This window comes from Tachysurus vachellii, chromosome 20 (genome assembly GCF_030014155.1).
Source record: "Tachysurus vachellii isolate PV-2020 chromosome 20, HZAU_Pvac_v1, whole genome shotgun sequence".
Taxonomy (NCBI): Eukaryota; Metazoa; Chordata; class Actinopteri; order Siluriformes; family Bagridae; genus Tachysurus; species Tachysurus vachellii.
In genome coordinates this window covers 16,271,269-16,295,712 of record NC_083479.1, presented here as the reverse complement: position 1 = coordinate 16,295,712, position 24,444 = coordinate 16,271,269, and the positions used below count along the sequence as shown (strand labels likewise).

At 36.5% G+C, this 24,444-nt stretch overlaps 2 protein-coding genes and 1 long non-coding RNA gene across 4 annotated transcripts; 2 read left to right on the top strand and 1 right to left on the bottom strand.

Moving 5' to 3' along the window:
- Nucleotides 1–292: 292 nt before the first annotated feature.
- Nucleotides 293–4,968, top strand: LOC132863329 (uncharacterized). 2 transcript variants are annotated; one of them, XR_009650113.1, is made up of 2 exons: nucleotides 293–417; nucleotides 621–4,968. It is a non-coding gene; the product is annotated as an uncharacterized LOC132863329 (long non-coding RNA). The 2 variants fall into 2 exon arrangements; XR_009650112.1 differs by having other exon boundaries at nucleotides 350–417; nucleotides 588–4,968.
- Nucleotides 4,969–6,983: 2,015 nt separating this feature from the next.
- Nucleotides 6,984–14,767, top strand: rhof (ras homolog family member F). The gene is made up of 5 exons (XM_060896156.1): nucleotides 6,984–7,251; nucleotides 9,387–9,474; nucleotides 12,159–12,268; nucleotides 12,541–12,675; nucleotides 13,579–14,767. The coding sequence occupies exons 1-5, from the start codon at nucleotides 7,138–7,140 to the stop codon at nucleotides 13,747–13,749; spliced, it is 618 nt and encodes a 205-aa protein (XP_060752139.1). The 5' UTR covers nucleotides 6,984–7,137; the 3' UTR covers nucleotides 13,750–14,767.
- Nucleotides 14,768–15,432: 665 nt separating this feature from the next.
- On the bottom strand, nucleotides 15,433–23,491 carry tmem120b (transmembrane protein 120B). The gene is made up of 12 exons (XM_060896430.1): nucleotides 23,345–23,491; nucleotides 22,470–22,588; nucleotides 21,700–21,816; nucleotides 19,413–19,472; nucleotides 19,237–19,332; nucleotides 19,060–19,149; nucleotides 17,938–18,003; nucleotides 17,784–17,845; nucleotides 17,548–17,640; nucleotides 16,271–16,335; nucleotides 15,978–16,046; nucleotides 15,433–15,888 (listed from the first exon to the last, which is right to left on the bottom strand). Exons 1-12 carry the CDS (start codon nucleotides 23,465–23,467, stop codon nucleotides 15,766–15,768), a joined length of 1,083 nt encoding a protein of 360 aa, XP_060752413.1. The 5' UTR covers nucleotides 23,468–23,491; the 3' UTR covers nucleotides 15,433–15,765.
- Between the last annotated feature and the right edge of the window lie 953 nt (nucleotides 23,492–24,444).

Below are 24,444 nucleotides of genomic sequence, written 5' to 3'. Positions count from 1 at the left end.
TCAGCGCGGCCATTTTCTCCCAAGCTGGAGCTCCATGGCCAAAATGGGCTTCCTTTGTTTCTAAAAGGATCTAAAGCTTGATTTCATCTTCATCCTCATCTTTATGGACTATTGAACACGTTACAGTGTTTCTGTGTACAGGATTTCAGAAGAAGGAAGATGAAATGTTGGATCATAAACCTTTGATATTTTTAAGCTTCTGTGCCTTTTTTTCTCTTCTCTTCCTGGAATCCATCTTTGTCTTACCAAACTAGGTCATGGCACACCCATATAACCAGTATTTTCTTTCTAAAGTTAAAAGGCTACTTAATAAAACAGCTTGTAACTGATTATATAGCAGCTTTAAGCAATGTACAAATACACATGAAAGCTCTGAGGCCCTACACTGTGCAAGGCCAAGTATGAATGTGCCTTTGAGTAAGTTTATCTTTATTGTCTTTGCTTAGTGTTGTATATGGTTATTAAATTTGGATTATTTTTTTTTTATTTTTATGATTATTCAGGATTCATGGCACTAATTTTGTGAGCTTTTTTTTTAAATATTCACTTGCATGGCTGTTTTTTTTTGTTTTGTTTTGTTTTTTTAGATCCATTCAAATTGATTGCTTCTCACATTTCAGAAAACAAGCCAGGCCAGACAGAGTGAGACAGAGAGAAATAAAGAAAGAGAAAGAAATGAAATGAAAGGACGATTGGCCTTTTAGCATAGAAATGCTGAATCACAGGTATGATGTGGTTGTTGGTACGAAGCCATAATATCTGTAACAATAACCAACAACCATGTCTTTTGATATGGTTATAGATTTATGAAGGAGCCATATGTAATTCTCATTGACATAAGTAATCATTAATCTGTTATTAAACTCACAATCCTCTTTCTATAGACATTTTCATGAAATGAGCACTATAATGTAATGTAAACCTATTTGACCTTGTGTCAAGGGCATATTTTTGCTTATCTGTGGAGTTTTAATCTCCTAATAGCATATTGCTCAGATTTCTCCCTCTCTCCCCTGTCACTCCAAAACACACAGTCAGTAAAGCTCTAGTGGAGATATTTACCTTTACACTGGCTTGGAATAATTTTATCAGGCCTAAACGCAGCAGAAAGAGGAACGTTTTCATTCCCATCGTCGTATCCTTTAACACAGGGTTTTTACAGAGGGGTCGGTTTGCGACGCCTCTGAGCAACAAAACCAGAATAACCATCTTCTGCCTGATGGTGCTTTTTTTTTCCTCTTAAGAAAATTAAATCCAGCATAATTTAAGAGCGCAGCCTCTGAGGAGTGAAACTGCTGGAAATTCTTGGGGCTGATTTTTGTTAAGAACCTTTATGCAAACCATCCCCCTCATTTTCTTTCTGAAGACAGGATGAAGGAGAAAAAAAAATGCATGAGTTCTTCATTTCTCACAGACAGACAGACAGAGATTTCATCAGCTTTTATTAAGGTAATGGTCATTTTACTGTAGGGGATTTTTTAAAAGTGTTTATTTTTATATATATATATATATATATATATATATATATATATATATATATAAAAATATATATATGCATTTATTACCATGTCCTAATTTACAATTATTTGCAAACCAAACCTGAATTGTTTTTCTTTTTTCTTAGTTTTTTCTTTTTTTACCAAGCCTACATTAGCCTTTTTGCCAATATACTACAATTCCACAATCAGGAAAAATAATGACTTATTAAAAATCCATTTGTTTTTTATTTTTAATCTGATTTTGAAGCTCTCCTTTTTGTCAAGTTGAAAAACATGCTCTTTAATGGCTGCTTAGCTGTTGTCTGTTTTCAAAATGGCGGAGTCTCTAACAACAGCAGCAGCAGGGAGAAGAACCATACTCGGATACTGTCTCACTAAATAGTACGTGAATACTACTTCAGTCGAAGTTTATAGATTAGGTTATGATTTTAAAACATCTCCATGTCGTCAAATAAGACGACGTGGCTAGACTATAAATATCACACCGTACCGTACTAAATGGTATTTCACATATTAAAGTGCGACATAACGTTTCCACATACTATTTAGTAGGGTAGTATGAATGCTTTGGAGTTGCCATGGTGACCTACTAGCGCCAATATAGGTGCAGCATTCTCGCGCTCCCTGTTCACACGCAGACGTTTTAACGCTTTTTGTTAGATTTTTGTTAGGTTATAAGGTTTACAAACCGGGAAGGTTTGAATCCAAAATGGCGTGTTTAATCCACATAAGGACGGACATGTAGTTTAAAATTTCGTTTACAGAGCAATACGGACATTTGCTCGTCTCGTGATCTGTAACCCCACCTTCGAGAATGTTCCACACAGTAACTCAATACAGGGCGAGTTTGCAGAGTAAACAAGAAGCAGAGAGAGAGAGAAAGAGAGAGAGAGAGAGAGAGAAAGAAAGGACATTTTGTTCTATGATTTTGAGCACAAGTGATATGTCTGCAAATAGTGAGTGGTTTGTGGTGTGTAGATTTGTATGTATACTGTGTTTCCCCATTTTGTGCATTCATTTAAATGTATATTATTATATAGTTTTGCAGTGTAATGCATGCACTTTTTTTAATGCACTGTATGTTTCTAATTCCCTTCTCTGCACCAAGGCTGGAAGCTGTGTAAGAAAGTATCTACATTTTTTTTTTTTTAGAGAGAATTCCATAGGTCATATATTTTGCACTAATCCAGAATAATACAAAATCTTTGGTCCTTTCAGGGTTTTTTTTCATAGCAATTCTAGGTTGGAAAAAAATATTTAAGAGCTGGAACGTGTCAATAGTGTAAACTGGGCTAACAGTAGGAAAGGCTCGAACGTTAACGTTCAAGCGAACAAGTGAAAAAAGAAGGATGCACCTAAAGAACGGATGTGAGAACCCAGATGCGGCGATCTTGACCAAAAAAAAAAAGCTTTGCCTATCATGCAGTCGGTCCAACCTCACAACAAAGCAGGAGTAAAAATTGGAGCAGCCTGAAGGGTGGAGGGCACACATCTCCTTCAGAAGTGCCTTTGTCTGGTACTATTTTAAACACAGACAGGGACGGACAGAGAAATCCTGCTGTCAAGAATCTGGTTTCATGTGCACCGGATCCATAAAGAAGATTATCGTCATTTGAATAGGTATCTGTCAGGCCATGTTTGTGAGTACGCTCCGACAGAACGGCTGATTTAGGAGCTAATCAATGTTGGCTGGTTAATGATCTGCAGATGTGGAGAATTTCCAGTGGATTGAGTTTAGGGTTCAAAGGTCAGATTATTTGGTTTAACCTATGACGGCATGATTAAAGGTTTTGCACACAGTGTGTTTAAATAAAGCATTTTGAAATGTAAGTAGTTTTTAATTGAGACTTGCTTCAAAAGTGATTGAATAAGTGAAAATGTATATTAGAAGATAATATTCTAACTGCCTTTCTAGATGTATTTAAATGATGGAACATTTCTTCTTAATCAGTACTTGAAATGCTGAAAGATTTTGGGGAAACTGAAGGATTAATGCCTGGGAAATGAGGCGTTGTTCAGGAAGCATCTATTTTTCTATAAAAGCCAGTTAATACAAGGTGATTTCTTGAACATCTTGAAAATGAACAAGTAAATTTTAATTGCTGCAGATTAATGATGTTTAAGAGGATTTGGATTACTAACATTCTATTCCTATTAGCAAGAATTACAAAATTCTGTATTCATTTATTAAAAAAAAAAAGACATTTCTGTATCTGTAATTGTATATGTAAAAATACAAATGTTTTAATTGTTTTATATAGATATTTGTATTGTGCATATTTTTTAAGGCCCACAGTCTTTTTCATCTTTTTTTTTCCCTCGACTTTCATGCGCTCCCTCTTTCGCTTTTTCATGCTCTCACTCTCTCTCACACACGCACACACACACAACACACAATCAAAGGTCTGACTTGCTGTTGAGTGAATCATTTACACATTCCTAAAGTCTATGTATCTACATACGTATAAATCACGAATAAAGTACTGTACAGAGCTGAGTGTGTAGGTGTGCGTTTGGGTGATGGTGATACTGCAGGATATGACTCGCTTGAATTCATGGAGAAAATCTGGTTTCTCTGCTCTAAACACCGCCCTCAGAAGCCGTGTCTTGGATTCCATGTCATTAAAGGAAGTTCCATTTTAAAGGGTGTTTTACATATACCAATGAAATGCAGCTTGCTTCCTGAGCATGTTCAATAAGTATCTACAGTATATCAATCTGAAAATGTGAAGAAAATGTTATCAGTAATGTTTTGCACGTCAAATCAATGAAAAAGCAGGTGCCACAACGGTCGACTGTGCAGCAGCTCACATGGGAACGAGCATTTTCTGATGACACCATATGGTGTTTTTAGTAAACATTTTTGTTTAGCTGATTAGAGAGAAAGCATACAACTAAGTAAGCACATCTAGGGTGTTGTCTACACCTAGCACAAGCGAGTGGAATTACATTTGCTTTACATTTACATGAACCTCATTTGGTTGAGCCATTTAGATAAAGGGACCTAATTGAGAAGTTCCTGGTGAGCAGTTGAGGGCTGAAACCCAAGAGTGGCAGCTCAGTGATGCTGGAATTTGGACTCAGTATCTTCATTGACCAGAAGATTGATAGATCTTCATCAGTAGACCAGTCTGCTGACCTCTGATCCACCACTGCCAAGAAATATGTAGTATGAGCAAGTTATTTCAATGCAGCAAGGAGCTACACTATGAAGCAATGTGTCTAGAAAGGCTTGGCAGTATTTTCATAGCAAACTCGATTCAAATTCAGTAGAGGGCTCTAAAACTACAACCCTTCTTATTCTTTGTAACACTTATAAAATTTAGAGGTCTGTCTTACTATTTTCTTTGTAGCAATGTAAGTGCCTTGTGATTCTTTTTACTGTTTTAAATTTAGATATTTGCGTTTCCTGTATGGTTATGTACATGTACTGGAATAAAGTACCTTTTAAACTGTTGTTTGATTTCAATCCCTTATCTCAGGCTCTTTTCATCTTGCAAGGCCAGCTCTGGCTTTCTGTTTGTCCAATTTGCTTGTAGGATCCGACGTTTACTATAATAATTAGATAATTGTGACTGTAAAAGTGCTGTTTTACTGTGTTATATTTCTTTAGATTTAACTCACCAATTACAATAACTATAAAATTTAATACATCGAGTCTACATTGAAGTAATCTGTAGCTGTGACATATGTAGAACTTTGCCAAACATTGTCCTGCAAAAAAAAGATTACATTTTTTTAAGCCATGGTTTCAATCATTTCATTAACGTCATCAATATGTATACTGTAGGACTGCAAAAATTGTCTGCAAAACTATAAGAAAGGAGTCTTCATGAAATTGTACACTGTGAAATTGACACAAGATACTACACACTGTCATGTAATGCTTTATAATACTGCTATCGTTATTATATAATAGTCTTGTGATTAGTGTCATGCAATACAATAATTAACTCACTGTTCAGTATTACATTATATAATGCTACTGTTAGCACTGTGATATGGTTTAATGCCATAGTTAAATAATACTGTAAGTGGTATATTTTTATTGCCTTATTATTAATGGTAATATTAATAATTGATCTCTGTGACTTTAATAGTGGCATAGTTGTTGGTGTCAGATAATCTGGTTTGAGTATGTCTGAAACTCACACACATAGCATTCTCTATAGTTTACACAGAATGATGCCAAAAACAAAAAACATCCTGTGCATTGAGGAGCTCATGAGATAGATAAGAGGAGAATGACTAGACTGCTCGAGCTGACAGGAGGCCTTTAGTAACTCAAATAAGCACTTTTTACAACTGTGGTGAGCAGAAAAGCATCTCAGCATGAACAACACCAAACATCAAACCTTGAGGTAGATGGGCTACAACAGCAGAAGACCACATCAGGATTCATTCCTGTCAGAATTGGAGGGATTCACAGGCACATGGTCACCCAAACAGGACAGTTGAAAATTGGACCAGACCAGGTATTTGGAAAAGACCAGGTGGTTTGTGGTTTGTGGTCTGTGCCCATGATAGCCTCTTGATCACAGGTGAAAGAAATGAAACGCAATGTGGTCTTCTGCTGTTATAGTTCATTCATATTTTCTCAAGGTAAATATTTTGTACATGCTGAGATGCTGTTCTGCTCACCATATTTATAAGGAGTGACTCTTTGAGTTAGTGTATTCTTTCTGGCAGCTTGATCCAAGGTGGCAATTTTTTTTACCTCTTTTATCAACAAAAGCTTTTCCAACCACAAAACCATCTCTTGTGTTTTTTTTTTTGGTTTTTGACACCATCCTGTGTAACACTCTAGTGACTGTTGTGTGAACAATAGCATCGGTTTCTGAAATACCAACCCATCTGGCACCAACAACCATGCCATGGTTAATCACGTTTTTTTCCTCATTCTGATTATTGATTAAAAAATTAACTGACGCTCTTGACCTGTATCTGTATGACTTAATGCATTGCTCTGCTGCAGAATGATTGGCTGATAGTTAACTGCAACTATCAGTTAGGTAAACTGGGTTAGTTTCCCAGTATATTATTCACTGCATACTGTAAAAGCCCACAAAACCTGCCATTGTGGAGACACTCTAACTTAGTCATCTAACCATTTTCCCACCTCCAACACAGAAACTTTAAAAACCAACTGTTCACTTGCTGCCTAATATATTCCACTCCTTATGTGGTGCCACTGTAACTAGATAATCAGTGTTATTCACTTCACCTTCCAGTGGTTTTCATATTATGGCTGAACAGTGTGTGTGTGTGTGTGTGTGTGTGTGTGTGTGCACGTGTGTGTGTGTATACTGTACAATGTTTACAAGAACAAGACATTTTTCCTGATTGATTGGAATGTGTGTGTATGAAGGGTGTGATCCTGAAACTGCTCTGCTCTCATGTGGTGGAGGGGGGGTAGTGCACACACACACATACATATACACAACTAAACACACACACTCACACACATGCGTATTCATTCAGTTTAAAATTACTACTGTAGGTGGGTAAAGCTAATGCTGGTGAAGAAATATCTTACGCTGTCAGGAGGAAGTACAAAGCTTGTGGTGTGTTATATCTAAGCCGGCTCTGTGAGGGTGTGTGAGTGTGTCCTCATGGTTCTGCTAGTCCAAAGAAGGACATGACGCAGAACAGATCTGCTAACAGTCAGCAGCTGAAGATTGTGATCGTAGGGGATGGAGGCTGTGGAAAAACTTCTCTGCTGATGGTGTATGCTAAAGGAGATTTCCCTGAGGTGACAACAACTCATACTTTTTTTTTGGACAGGGTTTTGTACAATATATACTACACTAACAGAGCACAACTTCACAAGGAAATTCATGGTTCTTAAATGCTGAGGTTACAGTTTAAAATATGGTGTTACATTGATGATGTTCTCTGTCCAGAGACATCAACAAATCTTTAGTTAATTTGTTCTTATTTGAAAAATATGTTATAACTACGGCTGATCTTTAAAGAGGTACTAGTGTATTAGTAATGTTTTATTAATATAGTTGATGGTCTTAAGTTTAAATGTTATGTTTAAATACATATAACTGAGCCTGTTTAAAAGGTTGACAATCTAACAATGTCTCTCAAAATGATACTAGGAAATGAATGCAGCAGTCTAAAGTTAGTAAAGGTCAATACATTCCAAGCTAAAACAAACGTAGGTTTACGTCTACCTACGATTAATCTAATAATTTCAAATAACAATTAATCAAAACAAATTTTATTCTGGTTAATAATTTGTTTTAGTAAACAATTCAATCTTGTTATCAGCATAATGTAATGGAGTAATCTATAAATGTTTGAAAAAAAAAATAAAATAAAAAAAGATTAATTAATTACAAGATATTGATTTAGGATTTAAAACATTAACTCTCCCTGTTTGAGTAAATGTATCTAGTTAAACTAGCTATCCAGTGGCATCACCAGTGACATTACTGCATCTCAGAGTTAGCTAGGATAAAGACTACAATGACCAATGACCAGCCCAACATTCAAAGAGAGAGAGACCTAAAATGACATTTTCAACAATGAAATCTGGAAATTGATTTAGAACATATAGTCTACACACTACAGTGTGTCTGAACACAAGTACACTATTATAACATATAAATTAAACTGATCATGGAAAAAAATAATAGACCGTAATTTAAAAATATAATTTTAGTTGATAAAGAGATTAATGAGAGAAATTACATCTTCAATATGTCTGGAAAAGATGCATCAATCCCCAATAACTCTCTCCAATCTAAAAGCATACTCAGTGTAAACATTGTAAAGCAGACTAGTCAAAAACCTAGCAATTACCAAACTGACTTGAATTAGCTTCTAAATTTTATATCCCGTCTTACTGAATATTAAGAGCCGCAACTAGGGGAATTAGACAAATCTTTCGGCTGGAGCCCCTTCAATCTGGACATGTTTTTCCAGGCCTCTAAACCCACTGTCTAAGAGACCCTGGTTTTCTAGTTTCAATCGACCCTCTGGTCTTTTAGAGCCTTTAATTATGCAATGGCAGGCAGGTACACTTTATCATGAACACTTTAACAGAAACATTTTAACAGGTGCCAGTACTTTTTTGCATCACTTAATATTCACTAACATTTCGGTGTGTCACAGGGAGAATACGAGGGAAGGAAATTTAGTTGCAAAACATGTCAGTGTGATTTGAAGAAGTGTATTTGTTAAAGGTAAATAAAAGTCTCCATTTTGTCCTAGCCATAGTGGTTTCAGTATATTGGAAAGGTTGTCGTAGGTTTGTATTATACACACTACTGTTGTGTATACACACTGAATCTTCACTACTGTCTCTGTTCACATTGTTTCATCACACATTTCACTTTCAAGGCCATTTGTTACTGTCCTTCCATAAAAAGCTTAAATTAAAAAAAAATGTAATAGCAATAATTAATATAATTACAAATCATTCGTAATTAAATTCACTAGCAAGCTTATTCTTCCTGCTTTAAAGTTTCAGCACAGGAAGTGGTTCAAAACTGAATGTGGTTTTAAACATTTGTGTATTTCTAAGCAGTCAGTTTCTAATTAGTTTGCAACACTGAAATCAAAAGTGGCACATTTCTTTGGTGTTGTGTTTATAAGTTTTACAGTCTCTGGCAGTTTGCTGGGTTTTAAACAGATCTTGAAATAGGTGCAATGGTATTTTGAAGGAGTCAGGGGTTTATTGCTCAGGGGTCCATTGCCTCACCAACTGCCCAGGAAATAGAAACTGACCAATAGTTTGTTCTGTATTTTATCCTTTCCTAAGAGCACTGGTATATATGTATGGGTTTATTTAAGTATTAAAGTTAGTATTAATCTTAATAGTAAAAGTATTAAATAATGTTTATTATTCATACAATTGTATTCTTTTTTATTTAGACTTATGCTCCATCAGTGTTTGAAAAGTACATGACAACAGTGAAACATGGTGGGAAAGAGATTCAGCTGAACCTGTATGACACAGCAGGTACACACGCGCACACACACACACACACACACACACACACACACACACACACACACGCGCGCGCCTTCTAATTTATATATTACATTCCTTAGAGTTACACAAGTCAGAAAATATGGTGACTCTCTCTCTCTCTCTCTCTCTCTCTCTCTCTTTCACACACACACACACCTTCTAATTTGTATATTACATTCCTTAGAGTTACACAAGTCAGAAAATATGGTGACTCTCTCTCTCTCTCTCTCTCTCTCTCTCTCTCTCTCTCTCTCTCTCCCTTTCACACACACACACACACACACACACACACACACACACACACACACACACACACACCCCTTCCATTCTTTTTTATTGCATTCCTTAGTGCTATGCAGTTCAACAAAGATGGTGAAACACACACCTTACTCTTTTATAGAGAATTCCTGAGTGTTTAACACAAAGAAACACGACACACCTTACGTTTTTCCAATGCTATGAAATGAGTGTTTACACTGTGCATATGTAGTGTTATGCAGTATATATATATCCTCTATTAGCTTGTGTAAAGAACGAACAGTGCAAAAACACTGTGATCAAACATTTAGCTCATTAGTAAAGACTGGCATCACAGAAAACGAGCTAACCCACATGTGACATTAGAATAAGTAGGCTAAACTAAAGACTAGCTAACTAATAGAAAACTAGAATTTAAAACTAGAATTTAGATTTACAGCAAAAAGTCTAAACTACAAATAAGCATAATAGTAAACAGGATATAAACTAGCATGATAATAAACAGGCTAAATTACAAATTAGCATAATAGTTAATGTGCTACTGTACAAACAAGCTTCATAGTAAACAGGCTGTTGTCATACTACCATAAATGTTAGTTAGCTAACTTTCTGACTATTATTTTAGCATTATACCATGGAAGCAGAGCAGCATTATGTTAAGGAGAGCTAATCTACAATCAGGTTACAGCTAGATAATTAATAATGTTGTATAGTATAATAAGTCTATTATAATATAGATTAAGACAGTATTCAGTGTTTAATATGACTCACTGTTTTGCCTGCACACTAATAAAATTAAATAAGGGGAAATTTCAGTGTCTGATACTTGCTCTTTATATTGAGTTCACTTTTTTCAGTTTGTCAGTTTGAGCAAACCGGTAAAAGTCAAGTCAAACAAAGACATTATGCCCTGTTCTGATTCTGAATCGAACTGAAGTTTTTTTAACATCTGGCCATGTTGTAATTTTTTACAGATTGACGTTCATTATTACTGAAACGCCTCAGTGCCATTGTGCTGAGGTAGATGTTTACAGTTTCCCAGAAAACTTTGATACGTTATGAGTTCAACAGTAACATATATTCCGGATATGATACGATCAAGCGGTTGTCGTTGTCTACATTACAGGAAGTAGAGAGTTGCAGGTGAAACACCGCATCCTGTTACTGTGGTGCAAACACATCACTCCACTCTCAGAAAGGTGTTAAGCAGTCCATCAAAACTATCAACAGGAAAATAATGAAATACGTAAATAGCGTGAAGGATTCACAACACTGTGAAAAAAACAAACAAACTGAACAATAGTTTATAATAATTTACATTTACAGCATTTGGAAGATGCTCCTTATCCAGGGCGACTTTCATTTATCTCATTTATACAACTGAGAAAATGAGGGTTCAGGGCCTTGTTCAGGGGCCCAGGAGTAGCAGACTCACAACCTTCCACTCAGTAGTCCAACATCTTAGCTACTGAGCTACTACTGCCGTAAATAGTGTCATAATTTATTAAATGTCAGTCTATTAATAAATGTAGCTCCTTATACCAGAAGCACACATGCTTCAATCTCCTTTTTTTTTTTTTTTTTTTTTGCTTTTTGTGGTTTTTAGCTTTATAATTTACAACAATATTTCTGCTATATCATGCTGTGTAAACCTAGAATTATGTAACATATTGACACATCTATCTAATCTAGGCATCTATTTGTAAAAACTAGAGAATTATTAACAATTTTGTATAAGATTTTTTTGTGGAAATACAGGCCATGCTTCTGTTCTCTGCATAAAGTTTCTAAAATAGTAATATAATGAAGCGGTAAAGTAATCAGGTCAACCCAAGAACTAGCATTAGAGTAAACAGGTTAACGTTATACGCTATTGTAAGGCAGTTAGTAAACCGTCATAGAGTTTAGTGTCAATCTGTTACGGATATACTGTCGCATTGTTTCATATTGCTTCAAAGGAATTCGCTTCCTAAACCCTCAAAGTAAATACTGATCATTCAGTGGAATTGCTCAATGTGATCAGTTTTAAACAGAGGACATTGTGACAGCACTTTAGAGCAGCAGCTATGATGATTCTGTGTGTTCTTATCATTACCAGATGTATGTGTGTAAGAGCATTGAAGTTTCTGGGGAACAGGAAGACTGAGACAGGATGTGGTTTTACCATCCACACAACTTTCAATTGCAATACTCAGACACAAAGCTCTGTCACACGATGATGATGATGATGATGATGATGATGATAAGCATATGCTTTAATGAACATCAGAATATGCCTTTAGTCAGTCTAAGGAAAAATAAAGAATATATCACATACACATATGAATATGCCCAATGCTAAATATAAGTGTACTTTATGTGTGTCTGCATGTGTGTGCGTGTTTGTGTTTGTGTGTGTGTGTGTGTGCTGTTAGGTCAGGATGATTACGACCGGTTGAGGCCACTCTCCTATCAGGATGCAAATCTCATCCTGGTGTGTTACGATGTCACAAACCCAACCAGCTATGACAATGTGTTAATTAAGGTACATTTCATTTACAAACAACTTGCAGTTTAAAAAAAAGATTTAAAAGCTACACTTGTTTAAAAAAATGTAATATGAAATGTAAATGTAAGACAAGAAATTTTGTTCACAACATAAATATATATAAGCTTTATATAATATTTTATATATATATATATATATATATATATATATATATATATATATATATATATATAAAGTGACACGTTATATAAAGCTAAAAATGTTGACCACCTGTATGTGTGTGCGTGTGTGTGTGTATGTGCATGCAGTGGTATCCAGAGGTGAATCATTTCTGCCGTGATGTGCCTGTGATTCTGATTGGCTGTAAGACAGATTTAAGAAAGGACAAAGAGAAGATGAGGAAACTGAGAGCACTTGACCTCGAACCAATCACATACATTCAGGTGAGTGATGACATCATGATGACATCAAATAAACTGCACACACTAGAAATAATAGACAGATATATAAACATAGAGATGGACAGATAGATGTCATATTGGTTGTATTCAGGTTTAACAGTTCCTGGTGTTCAATATAATGATGCACTGTATGTTATGGTGTTCATTATAATTGTTCACTTTGTGTGTTATGGTGTTCAGTTTAATGATTCACTGTGTGTTATAGCGTTTAGTATAATGGATCACTGTGTTATGGTGTTCAGCATAACGTTTCGCTGTGTTATGATGTTCAGTACATTGATTCACTGTGTTATGGTGTTCAGCATAATGTTTCGTTGTGTTATGATGTTCAGTACATTGATTCACTGTGTGTTAATGTCTTTAGTACAATAATTCACTGTGTTAATGTCTTCAGTACAATGATTCACTATGTGTTAATGTCTTCAGTACATTGATTCACTGTGTTAATGTCTTTAGTACAATAATTCACTGTGTTAATGTCTTCAGTACAATGATTCATTGTGTTAATGTCTTCCATACATTCATTCATTGTGTTAATGTCTTTAGTACAATAATTCACTGTGTTAATGTCTTCAGTACAATGATTCACTGTGTGTTAATGTCTTCAGTACAATGATTCACTGTGAAAATGTCTTCAGTACAATGATTCGCTTTGTTAATATCTTCAGTACAATGATTCACTGTGTTAATATCTTCAGTACAGTGATTCATTGTGTTAATGTCTTCAGTACAATGATTCACTGTGTGTTAATGTCTTCAGTACAATGATTCACTGTGTTAATGTCTTAAGTACAATGATTCGCTGTGTTAATATCTTCAGGACAATGGTTCGCTGTGTTAATGTGTTCACTATAACTTATTTACTTTGTGTTTTGATGTGTTCAGGGAGAGGAGACCCAGAGGAAGATGAGTGCTACACTCTACCTAGAATGTTCAGCTAAACACCGTGATAATGTAGAGGATGTTTTTAAAGAAGCCACTAAGCTGGCTTTGGATCACAGTCGCAAATCACGGCACGTCCGAAAGAAGCGAAGGAAAAAATGTCATATAATGTAACAACAACTGATGAAGAACATTGTTCTTTAGCTTGTGTAGCTTTTTTTTATTTCAACGACTGTACAAAGACTCAGGGAATTGTAATACAGTCTTATAAGTGTTTATTAGAATGGAGAAGGCAAGAGGATATGCTGCTATTGGCACATTAGCAGATTAATGTAGATTAATCCAGGTGTCCTGTACACGCTAGTGAATGTTCATTAGTACATATTGTACCAGTTCAACATTTCACACCTTACTGTGAACTCAGTGCTGTTACGTCACACAACTGAAATATACCATGTCTGGTGTTTTATATCTCACGACTTTCTCAGGTGATAATGTTCATTCTGTGGGGCTTTAAATGGCCAGGTGTGTTGATGATAACTTCATTGCTGACATAACTATCAGTGCTAACAGTGAGGCATGAGCATGGCTGTTCACCAATACAAAGAAACCATCAGCCAATTCTCTTTGGACCGAACAAATCCGATCGACTGAGCAGCCATGTGTAAGTGGATGAGGGAACACAGTACAGGTGAAGCAGGTTGATATAGTGCTGTCTAATTCTGGCCCAGGTGGTGCAGTGTTGAGTCACTCACTGCAGGGACATTTAACACTGCCACTGTACTGCACTGGCTGACATATTTGTAGGAATATCTAGAACCACAGCACCCCCTATTGGGTCATTTCTGTGTCTGACCAATCAGAAACCCAAATTTTATCATGTGATTTCATCTCCACCACTTATTCCTTGACTGAAGCCCCACCCAAAATAACGATCAGTTACAAACTGAAAAACTTTGCAATATTTGGTCATAGATTTTTTTCATGGGAATCATAAGTGTAATTATTAATGATATTTTTTGGAAACGTTGTTAAAAAACATTTACAGCATATTGTTCTTCATAAAGCTGTCTGTTTTATTATTATTATTATCATCATCATTATAATCAGGTATTATATAATGTTCATTGTATATAAAATTAATGGATGCTGCATTTAGAATGATATTAAAATGTATTTTTAAAATTTATAAGTCTATATGGATAAATCCAGCTTTAACTTTTTGCATGTTTAACAAACCTCACATACTTCTGCTTGTATCAGGGGTTAGTTTTAATTAATTACATAATATATATATATATATACATACACACACACACACACACACATATATATGCATATGTGTGTGTGTATATATATATATATATATATACACACACACACACACACATACATACATACACACACACACACACATATATACACACATACACACACACACAGTAATCTGATGGAGCCTGTTGGCAGAGCAACGAGATGTAGGCTGGTGTAAATGTACAGTAGGACAGATCTGAACATAAACAAAGACCTGCCTGTCTCTAGAAAGTATTTCACTTATAAATGCTTTAAAAACAACTCCACTTAATTATAAACATGGCCAGCTGTATAACCTCGGATATCTACAGCAACAGAAAAACGATTAACCTAAACACAACAAAAACTCTTAATTTGGTCAAACTATTGTATAAAAGTATAAATCCAGTATGTTATACAATCTGAAGAGAAGGAAACGACATTTAGGTGACATCAAATTTGCTGATTAGACATGTTACCCTATGTACTGTATGTCTGCCAATCAGGTAAAACATCACACATAATGTAAAAGTGATTACGATATTACAAGACACAGACACATGGTTTTTAATTCAGCCTTGTTTAATTAATAGCACATCTGAGATCTCTTTTCCTCCCCTGTCCCTTTTGAGAATCGCTGGTCACGTGTGCGTCTCCAGCAGCAAGCTCACGTGTAAACATTCACACTGACCACAATAAAAAAAAAAAAAAAAAAAGTTTGACCTCCGTGTAAAATCGCTGAAATGTCTGTTGCCTAACGCTGCCGGAAATCGCCTAACAGTACATGGAGGATTGAGACGCCGCTGCTCACTCTCCTTTAGCACGCAGTCTCTGTAGTGAAGGGGATGTTGCCATGGCAACCACCCTGAGGTGACCCAAAGGAAGCGTACTTTCTTCTTAGTTTTTCTTTTGCTCCTCCTCCTCCTGGTTGTTTTTCTGTACCTTCTGATGGACCACCTTCAGCGTGGTGAGGAAATTCCCGAGGAACAACACGAGGAACGCCAGCGCCAGCATGAAAACCTGTGGCACGCAATCATTAGACAAATGTGTCACAGGTCAGATTTGTATGCAGAGGTGTGCATGTAATGTGTGTGTGCATGTGTTTGTACCTGCCATTCTTTACAGTCATCTTGTGCAGCAAGTTTAAACAGAGTCACTGCGTTGTACAGCTGCCAAAACTATACACAACACAACACACAAATACTCATTATCTCTGCCCCAACACATACTCAGGAAAAAATGTTGCCATTACTGTATTTCTGTTCTCTCTGTGCATGCTTAAGTTAATAATGGGACTGGAAGATGATATTCAGCCAAAGTAATAAGATGTAATTGTAATTATCATTATTATCATCATCATCATCATCATGTCCTGGTCACAGTGTAAAGTATTCAAACTCACATGTCCAAAGAACAGGAATGGCAGCAGGAAGGTCAGCCCTCTCCACATCCATGACTGGAAACCCTCTAAACCAGAAAACAGACAATGCACAAAGTTTCACATCAAGTCAAGAAGCTGGTTAATTAAACAGTTTTGGCCTCACTGAAAAAGTTGTAAACAGATACGTATATTGAATACGAGTGTGTGCGCACTAGAGAGACCCATACCCAGACCCGTATGTGGCTCTTCTTCATACTGTTACCGCAAGTATACCACAGGTTCTGTAGCTTTACAATTTCCCTTCACTGGAACGAAGAGGCCTGAGCTTGTTCCAGCATGCCATGAAGACATAGTCTGCCACTGCTAAGAGTGGAGGAGCTTGAGTGGCCTGCACAGAGCCCTGACCTGACACCGGCTTAGATTTGCATGGCTCAATAATGTGCACCTCATTTCCATAGTTTCAAAATGTTATCATTCAGTCTGTAACCAACTGAAGACAAAAGCACCGGACAATAATGACACTAATGTTTTAATTCTTTATTCATTTGTTTCATTTGTCATTTCATTTAATTAATCTTCAGTAAGTGGTTTATCCTGGTCAGGGTGGCTGTGGATCTGTTGCCTTATGGTTTGTTAAATTTTTAATTAAAACTATAATGCTGGTCTTATGGGACACTGTGTAAAACTAAATATCCATTACATCATAGCGATATATTCTAGTTGTGTGTTACTGTGGACGTAGTGGGCGTGGCCAAGTGCCAGCTTGTGAATGGACGGCAGAGCCGAGGGAAGGGCTGGTAAGGATGACACACCAGTGCCGACTTGTATTAATGACTTATTCCTGCCGCAGCTCAGAAAGAAAGTGAAATGAGCAGAGACCAAGAGAGAGGGATGGGAATAAGGCAAGAGAGAGTGGGGGAGAGAGAGACTGTTTTCCCTCTTTTCCCTGTTAACCTTTATGTCCAACATGATTTACCATCAGACAGAGCAATAACACCTCTGCAGGGAAATTTTGTTCCCAAAAATTTTAATACAACAAATTAAGCAAATTTTTCAAACCACATAAACAAAGCTGTCACATAATCAAGTGCATGAAGTGTCCAATATCCCAAAGTGTGTTTCTTTTCTTTTGAATAAAGGATTCATTACTTGACTGCTACTACAAAATGGCATAGAATTACGCATAATCATGTGATTTGGGACGCATCTTCTGTTCGTAGCCAGAGTTACAGTGACAGAACATAACCGTAAGAGTGTGACTTCACGGTCATGTGCACTGATACTGATGTAGAACTCACCTACTGTCAGATCCAGTTGATTTCTCTCCCCTAAAGCACGCAGCCGATACAGACACCCGCTCTGATAATAATACTGCAGAAACTGCACAAAACCTGCAACATGCACATACATACGGCTCAGAAATGAAAACACGGACAACTGTTCAAAGATCATAATGCTGAGTAGTTATTTATAAAACTTTGACAATTTAGTGATAAAACTCCACACAGAAATCCATACAGTCTGCGGTTCTTACTCTGATAGATGGAAAAGGCCAGGAACTGACTCCTAAATGTCTGATATATCACACCCTCAGGCCTTAAAGCAGATAAAGACAGTTAGGAAGCAGGCCATTTACTGTGTCCCAGTTATGTGTATTATTTTTTTTTTGGATGGTACTTGTGTCTCACCAGGTAAGCATGACACCTGAGAGAAAAGTGGAGACGTAGTGATGCAAAACCCACCAGCCTTTAATTCTGAAAGACACACAGACAGAGAGTCAGACAGACACACACACACACACACACACAGACAGACAGACAAGCACAGACACAGACACAGACAGACAGAGACACAGACAGACAGAGACACAGACAGACAGAGACACAGACGCACAAATAAAATATAGCTTTCTTCATATAAATAAAATACACATTCATAAAGCTATAAAGATTTAATAAAGAACGAGTTTAATTCGTTCCGTGATCTTGCTCGTATCTCAAATTGCTCGTATCTCAAAACAATTTTCCCCAGGCGGCGGAAGGGCGCATGGATTCTTGCCCAGAACAGAACCATACCGCCAACACTAACTGTATGCATATCATCTAATAAATTCTCTTTTGACAAAGTGGTCCTGACAGAACTGAAATTCTCTTAACTTAACTGAACTTAATTGCTACAATTTCTGTTTTCTTTACATTAATTTTGCTTCATTTTCTTCATCGCTTTTCTCTTCACTTGTTTTTGCCTTTTTTGTCACTCTTTCCTCACTAACGTCTGCCGGTCGTTTTAATAAAAACCTGTCCGGTCGGCATATCAGATGCGTGAAGTCGCACAAGTTACATTTTTTTAACGGATCCAACGCTCAAAACTGATCTGAAAATTACAGACCCACAGATGGTCGGCACCTCACGCATTGCCTTTGCGAGTCTTCATAGGAAATGAAGGACTTCCTGTTTATCGGCCGTTGTTTGACGTGTGCAGTGGAAAGGCGGTTTTGGCCGAGCTCAGGCGGTTGTTGGGGATCTTTGTTTCGGCGGCGGCTGCTCGGATGCTCGTATCTCAAAAATTTGCTCGTATATCAAGACAAAAATTTGGTCGAATCACAGCTCGTATCTCAAAAAATTTGCATGTCAAAGCACTCGTATCTCGAGGCATCACTGTATGCTACAGTATTTAATAGATTTGCCTGTTGGCAGGGTTTATGAGCCAATATAAATGGAAAGAAATTATAGATGGAATTATAGACCACACTCTGTATCAGCTTGGTCATCCGTTTTCCTCAAGGAAACTGAAGTGTTTATGATCCTCACCTGGAGCCGTTGTTGATGAGAATGCTTTCCCTGATGGTCAGCGTACAGTAATACCACACCAATAAAAAATTGAAGATTTCATCTATAACGCTGTGACACAGAAGAGAATAAAGACAACATTGGTTCAGTTGCATTTCATTAAAATGTAAGGAGGTGAACGCATACCGAAGATCTCACCGGTAGTTCAGCAGGAAGAGGCATGTGATGGCACCCAGCAGCAGTATTATGGTCATGAAGAGCTTAAACTTCTCATACTCGTCCTTATAAGCAAACCTGTAGCGACACAAAGAGAATACACCGTCACTTACTTTTAAAGAATGTGAGTGGAAAATTAATTACTTGGAGGTTCTTACTTTGCCTGGTTGCTGAGTAGTGTTACGTTCACATTTCCAAGAACCAGGTTTAAGTACAACCTGTTAAAGGAGAAGAAGAAGAGGCATGTTAAGGCACATAACTGGAACATTTCTGAACATATACTGGAGTCTCATCCTGCAGTATTAATGATGCAGTCAGATCAGATTTTTGTTGACATAACTAATTTTAACAGGAAAGGTTTACGGCATAAACCACAAAAAAAAAAAAACCCTCTCAACCCAAATTCAAACTGCATGTCCATGCTTTCAAATCTGATGATTTCTGGTTCACTGGAAAAACAACTAAGTCCGAATTCAAGTGGTTGTCATTCAGAGCAAAGTGCTTTTATATAACGTAGCCATAAAATCAGCATAAATTTGGGAGAGAAGAACCACAGAATACAAAAGACACAAAACACCCAAGTCATGACCCGCTGACCCAAAGACTCGCTTCTGTCATCTGAAGTCTAACACAGAGAGCTTTGTCCATCAGGACATCAGACCCCTACACACAGATACGTCCGCCATACAGATCCTTTAGGAATACAGAAAGACTCTTCACAGACATGCACGTTGTATTATTACTACACAGATACATTTAAGGTATTTAGCAGACACTCTTATTCAGAGTGACTTACAATTAATTTCAATTTAGACAACAGAGCAATTGATGGTTTAGTGCCTTGCTCAGGGGCCCAGCAGTGGTGAACCTGGGATTTGAACTCATGACCTTCCAATCAGTAATCCAATGCCTTAACCACTACCACATCCCGTACTAGACATTCCTGTTTTTGACACATTTGCGTACATCCACCTTACACACTGCTTTGGTTACCTTCGGTTCTGTACATATCTCTCGTTTTTGCACCATCTTTGATTTTCTTTCTGCATATTTCTTACATTTTATTAGTTTCCTATTTTTATGAACGGTCTGAAGAGAAGTAGGCCAGGTTTCTATTCCACTGCAAGTTATATTCCTGCATATAACTGTGTATTGGACACAAAACATTTCAAATTTATGAATGAATGAATGAATTCTGAATATTGCTATAACTAAGGAGATGCATTTTGTGTGCTACAATTATGGGATGTTCCTGGGCGTTACAAACAATTTAGTTTCAGCCTCAAATGTCAAGCTGAACATCTGACGCATATGACACACACAACTGAAAACACTTCAGGAGTATCCAAGCAGTCATCTGATTGGCTGTTTTTTTTTTTGTTTTTTTTTTAAGTGGTCTGCCTGAAAACAAAGCTGCTGTGATGCTGTACACCCCTCATAGAAGAGGGAAGCCATCATGTTTATAACTGTAACTATCAGCTAATGATGTGACGTTCACGATATAGACTCATTAATTTACGTTACTTTTTATTAACGAACGATTTGTGGTTGCATGCCAGTATGTTTTTGTAAGCACGTTGACTTTACTTAATTTTCTCACACTAAGCATGACTCTGCACAAAACAAAATGTGATTGGCTGATTTACAGATGCCTATTGGGCGTTCATTTGCCAAGAAAATCTGCTACAGAGTCCAGACCGTCTGCAGGCAGTCTGAAGACCTGGCTGAAAAAAAAAAAAATGCATCATGTCCATGTTGGTAAATTTGCCCAAAATGTTTGGAAACCCTTGATGTATATACACTGTAAACCCTCACCCAGAACCTCACCCAGCTTAGTGTGATTTTAACCATGACAGGATACAATGATATAAAACATAATCTCAGTGTTGACAGCTGGATCACCTGTATTCGCACGCTCGTCTGTCAGTATTATAATCAACAAGGACAGTCATGTAAAAACAAACAGCCCAAGCAAACAGGCTTGAGCTACTGTACTGTAATTCACAGTGCAGACATCAGATATACATCAGAATAGATCACAACCGTTCTGTATGATCGAAGCCGTTTATATTCACCATACTGGAATCCAGTTTATGCAGTGTGTCCAAGCTGCTGTTCGTAATGAAGATGAAAATGCGTTTTAAATCACGCTGCACTTTCCACACACACACACAAACGTCTCTCAGGACAGAAGTACGAGTGATGTCCAGCTGCAAAATGGACAAAGCTCTATTTCACCCCTCAGCATTTTCTCCCTGATTGCAATGACCTTGAGCTACGAGTGTACTCAGTTTATCCCAACTATGCAATACCCATCTTACAAATATCAAATGACCTTTGTTGTTATTTGTGATGTTAGATCAGAAAAGTAAATGCATGTGGGTCATTTAAAGGTAGAGCTCTATTCTCTATTTTCATCTTTGATCAAATGAAATAGCTACTCACCCATTCTTCTTTGGCAAGTAGGCTTCCATGTCGAAGAAGACATTCTGCTTCTCTTTAATCTGCGACTGTAGGCGATTTATAGCCAGAGACTCTTTGTCGTCACATGTTTTTGCACATCTGAAGGCACAATTAATCTACATAAGCTTTACAAATCAAATTCCTCAAAAGGCCCAGCAATAGTGTGCTGATCATATTCACTCTTTATTTTGCTATCATGTCAATATTGCAATAATGCTATCATGTCAATATTATTTTCTCTCTAGTTTGGTCACTTGCCTCTTGTCTTTAACACAACAGCTATCAGCTGCATAAAGAGTGACCTAAACCTCATCTTTTTCAACTGCTGGTTTATGCAGCCTCACAGGAACTCAGAGGAAGGAGCTGTCTGCCCCCTTCCGCATACATGACCTCACAAAACACCCACATTTGCCTAATGCCACTCCGACTAACAGCAGAGAGAAAAGCTAATGCTATTACATATATACACATACATACATACATTCATACATACATGTATATATGTGTAGTGGGTTTGAAAAATTTAGTTACTCAAACTTTCCAGAAAAACATAAACATAACAAACATAACAGCCTTAGAGGCATTTTGATGGATACCACTATGCAAAATATCCTATTTCTTTGGGAAATGTATGTACTATGCTTAACTTTTACTACATGAACTGGATTCTGCATTTGTTTTCCTCAGTCATAGGTCATATAACTGATCATCAGCTCATACAAACGTGTCCAGCAGATGAAGAATAAACATACTGACGAAGTGTGAGCCCGAGCTCTTTAAGGCCCTTCCTCTGCTTGCATATGGCACTGCTGCAGATCGCCTGCAGGTTTGTGAGTTCATCCAGCTTCTGCCGGTACACCTTATGTGTCTCCTAATAAATAACAAACACAATCATTATTATGAGTGTATTACACTGTAAACACTCTACTTACAAACAGAGGACTAACACTTAAACATAAAAACAAATGAACTGTGTTCAGTAATATTACACATTCAGCTAATACTACCACTAATAAATAATAATAATAATAATAATAATAATAATAATAAATTAGTAGTAGTAGTATTAGAAGTATTAGTAGCAGTAGAGATCAGACACACATCTAATCTAAAGGATGCTTATTTATAGTCAAAGAGAAGCACAGATAGAGAAGAAATCCAAAGACAAGCTTAATAAAAACAGGCATTATTTACCTAGATCACATTACACAATCTCATTAGCTTTAATCATTGTGAAGGACGAGATAGTAACACATTTAAAATCAACTGAGGTTAGTAAATTGTTTACTTTGATTAAATCACACACAGTCAGACAATCATTAATGACATCCACAACATGCAGCAGCTGATACTGTCATGATTAAAAATAAACACACAACATTATTATTTTCAGATGCTCACTAACTAACTCTCAAGCACGTCTTCTCAAGGACACTTTAAACGTCGGTTAAGAACGAAAACACGCACAAACAGACAAACGAAGAGGCAAAGTAAATGTTCACAAACATGTTAGCAACACTGCTAGCTTAAGTAAGCAGAAAACATTGAACAAATACCATTGTTAAAACTTTATCCGCTTCTTATTGGTTTAGATTAAAAGTCCACAGTCTAATAAATAAGTCCAAACCTGCAGCTGTTGACATTCTTTCTCTATTTCTTCCCATTCACTCCGACATCTCTCCAGTGACATTGTACCCACTGCCATGCTCATCTGCTTTCTCCCCTTTTGTAGACAGTACGCACTGCGCATGCGCGTTACTTACACGCATGCGTTTGACCTATCCTGATAGATTTGCTGTGCGCACGCGCACTATCTTCAGTATATTTTTAGTGATGTGATTGATATATATATATATATATATATATATATATATATATATATATATATATATATATATATACACACGTATATATATATATATACACACACATAAATATATATGTATATATAAATATATACACGTATATAACAAAACAACATTGAACAGTGTCTTAGGCTCATGGTATCATGGTATGAACCATGTTAAGAGGCTCAAATGCTGTAAATGTAAATGTAGTTTGTAAAATTAGCCAAACAGTATTATATCAAATATACACAATTGTGAAAAAAAAAAATTTATAAATAAATTATATAAACAATTATACCCTGTTTCTCAAAAGCTCTGCATGAACTACTGTTATTAAGATTTCATTAAATAATAACTTTTTTAAATATATTTATAGATAGATATACATACAGATAGATAGATAGATAGATAGATAGATAGATAGATAGATAGATAGATAGACAGACAGATAGATAGATAGATAGATAGATAGATAGATAGATAGATAGATAGATAGATAGACAGACAGACAGACAGACAGACAGATAGACAAGGGTGTCAAAAGTATTCACATTCATTACTCAGGTAGAATATAGATTCTATGGTTTAAAAATACTTCTGTAGAAGTTGAAGTATCAACTCAAGCTTTTACTCAAGTTGGTTTCAGAACTACTTAAAGTATAAAAGTAATGCAAGGAAATTTAAGGACAAAAGGAAGTCAATGGTTACAATCAGCTGTGTGCTTACCATCATTTATCAAAATATCTTCTTTTGTATTCATCAGAATAAAGAAATTCATGCAGATTTATAACAACATGAGGATGAGAAAATGATGACAGAATTTTTCTTTGAAGGGAACTATCCCTTCAAAGCTGTTTTAGGACCACAAGCAGCTGCTGGC

Excerpts from the sequence above, each read along its gene's own strand:
- rhof (XM_060896156.1), top strand. The coding sequence starts at position 7,138 with ATGACGCAGAACAGATCTGCTAACAGTCAGCAGCTGAAGATTGTGATC. Across the intron at positions 12,269-12,540 it reads ATGACAATGTGTTAATTAAG|TGGTATCCAGAGGTGAATCA; the intron begins GTACATTTCATT and ends ATGTGCATGCAG. Across the intron at positions 12,676-13,578 it reads AACCAATCACATACATTCAG|GGAGAGGAGACCCAGAGGAA; the intron begins GTGAGTGATGAC and ends TGATGTGTTCAG.
- tmem120b (XM_060896430.1), bottom strand. The coding sequence starts at position 23,467 with ATGCGCAGTGCGTACTGTCTACAAAAGGGGAGAAAGCAGATGAGCATG. Across the intron at positions 21,817-22,469 it reads CTCGGGCTCACACTTCGTCA|ATGTGCAAAAACATGTGACG; the intron begins GTATGTTTATTC and ends TTGTGCCTTCAG. Across the intron at positions 18,004-19,059 it reads CTCATCAACAACGGCTCCAG|AATTAAAGGCTGGTGGGTTT; the intron begins GTGAGGATCATA and ends TGTGTCTTTCAG.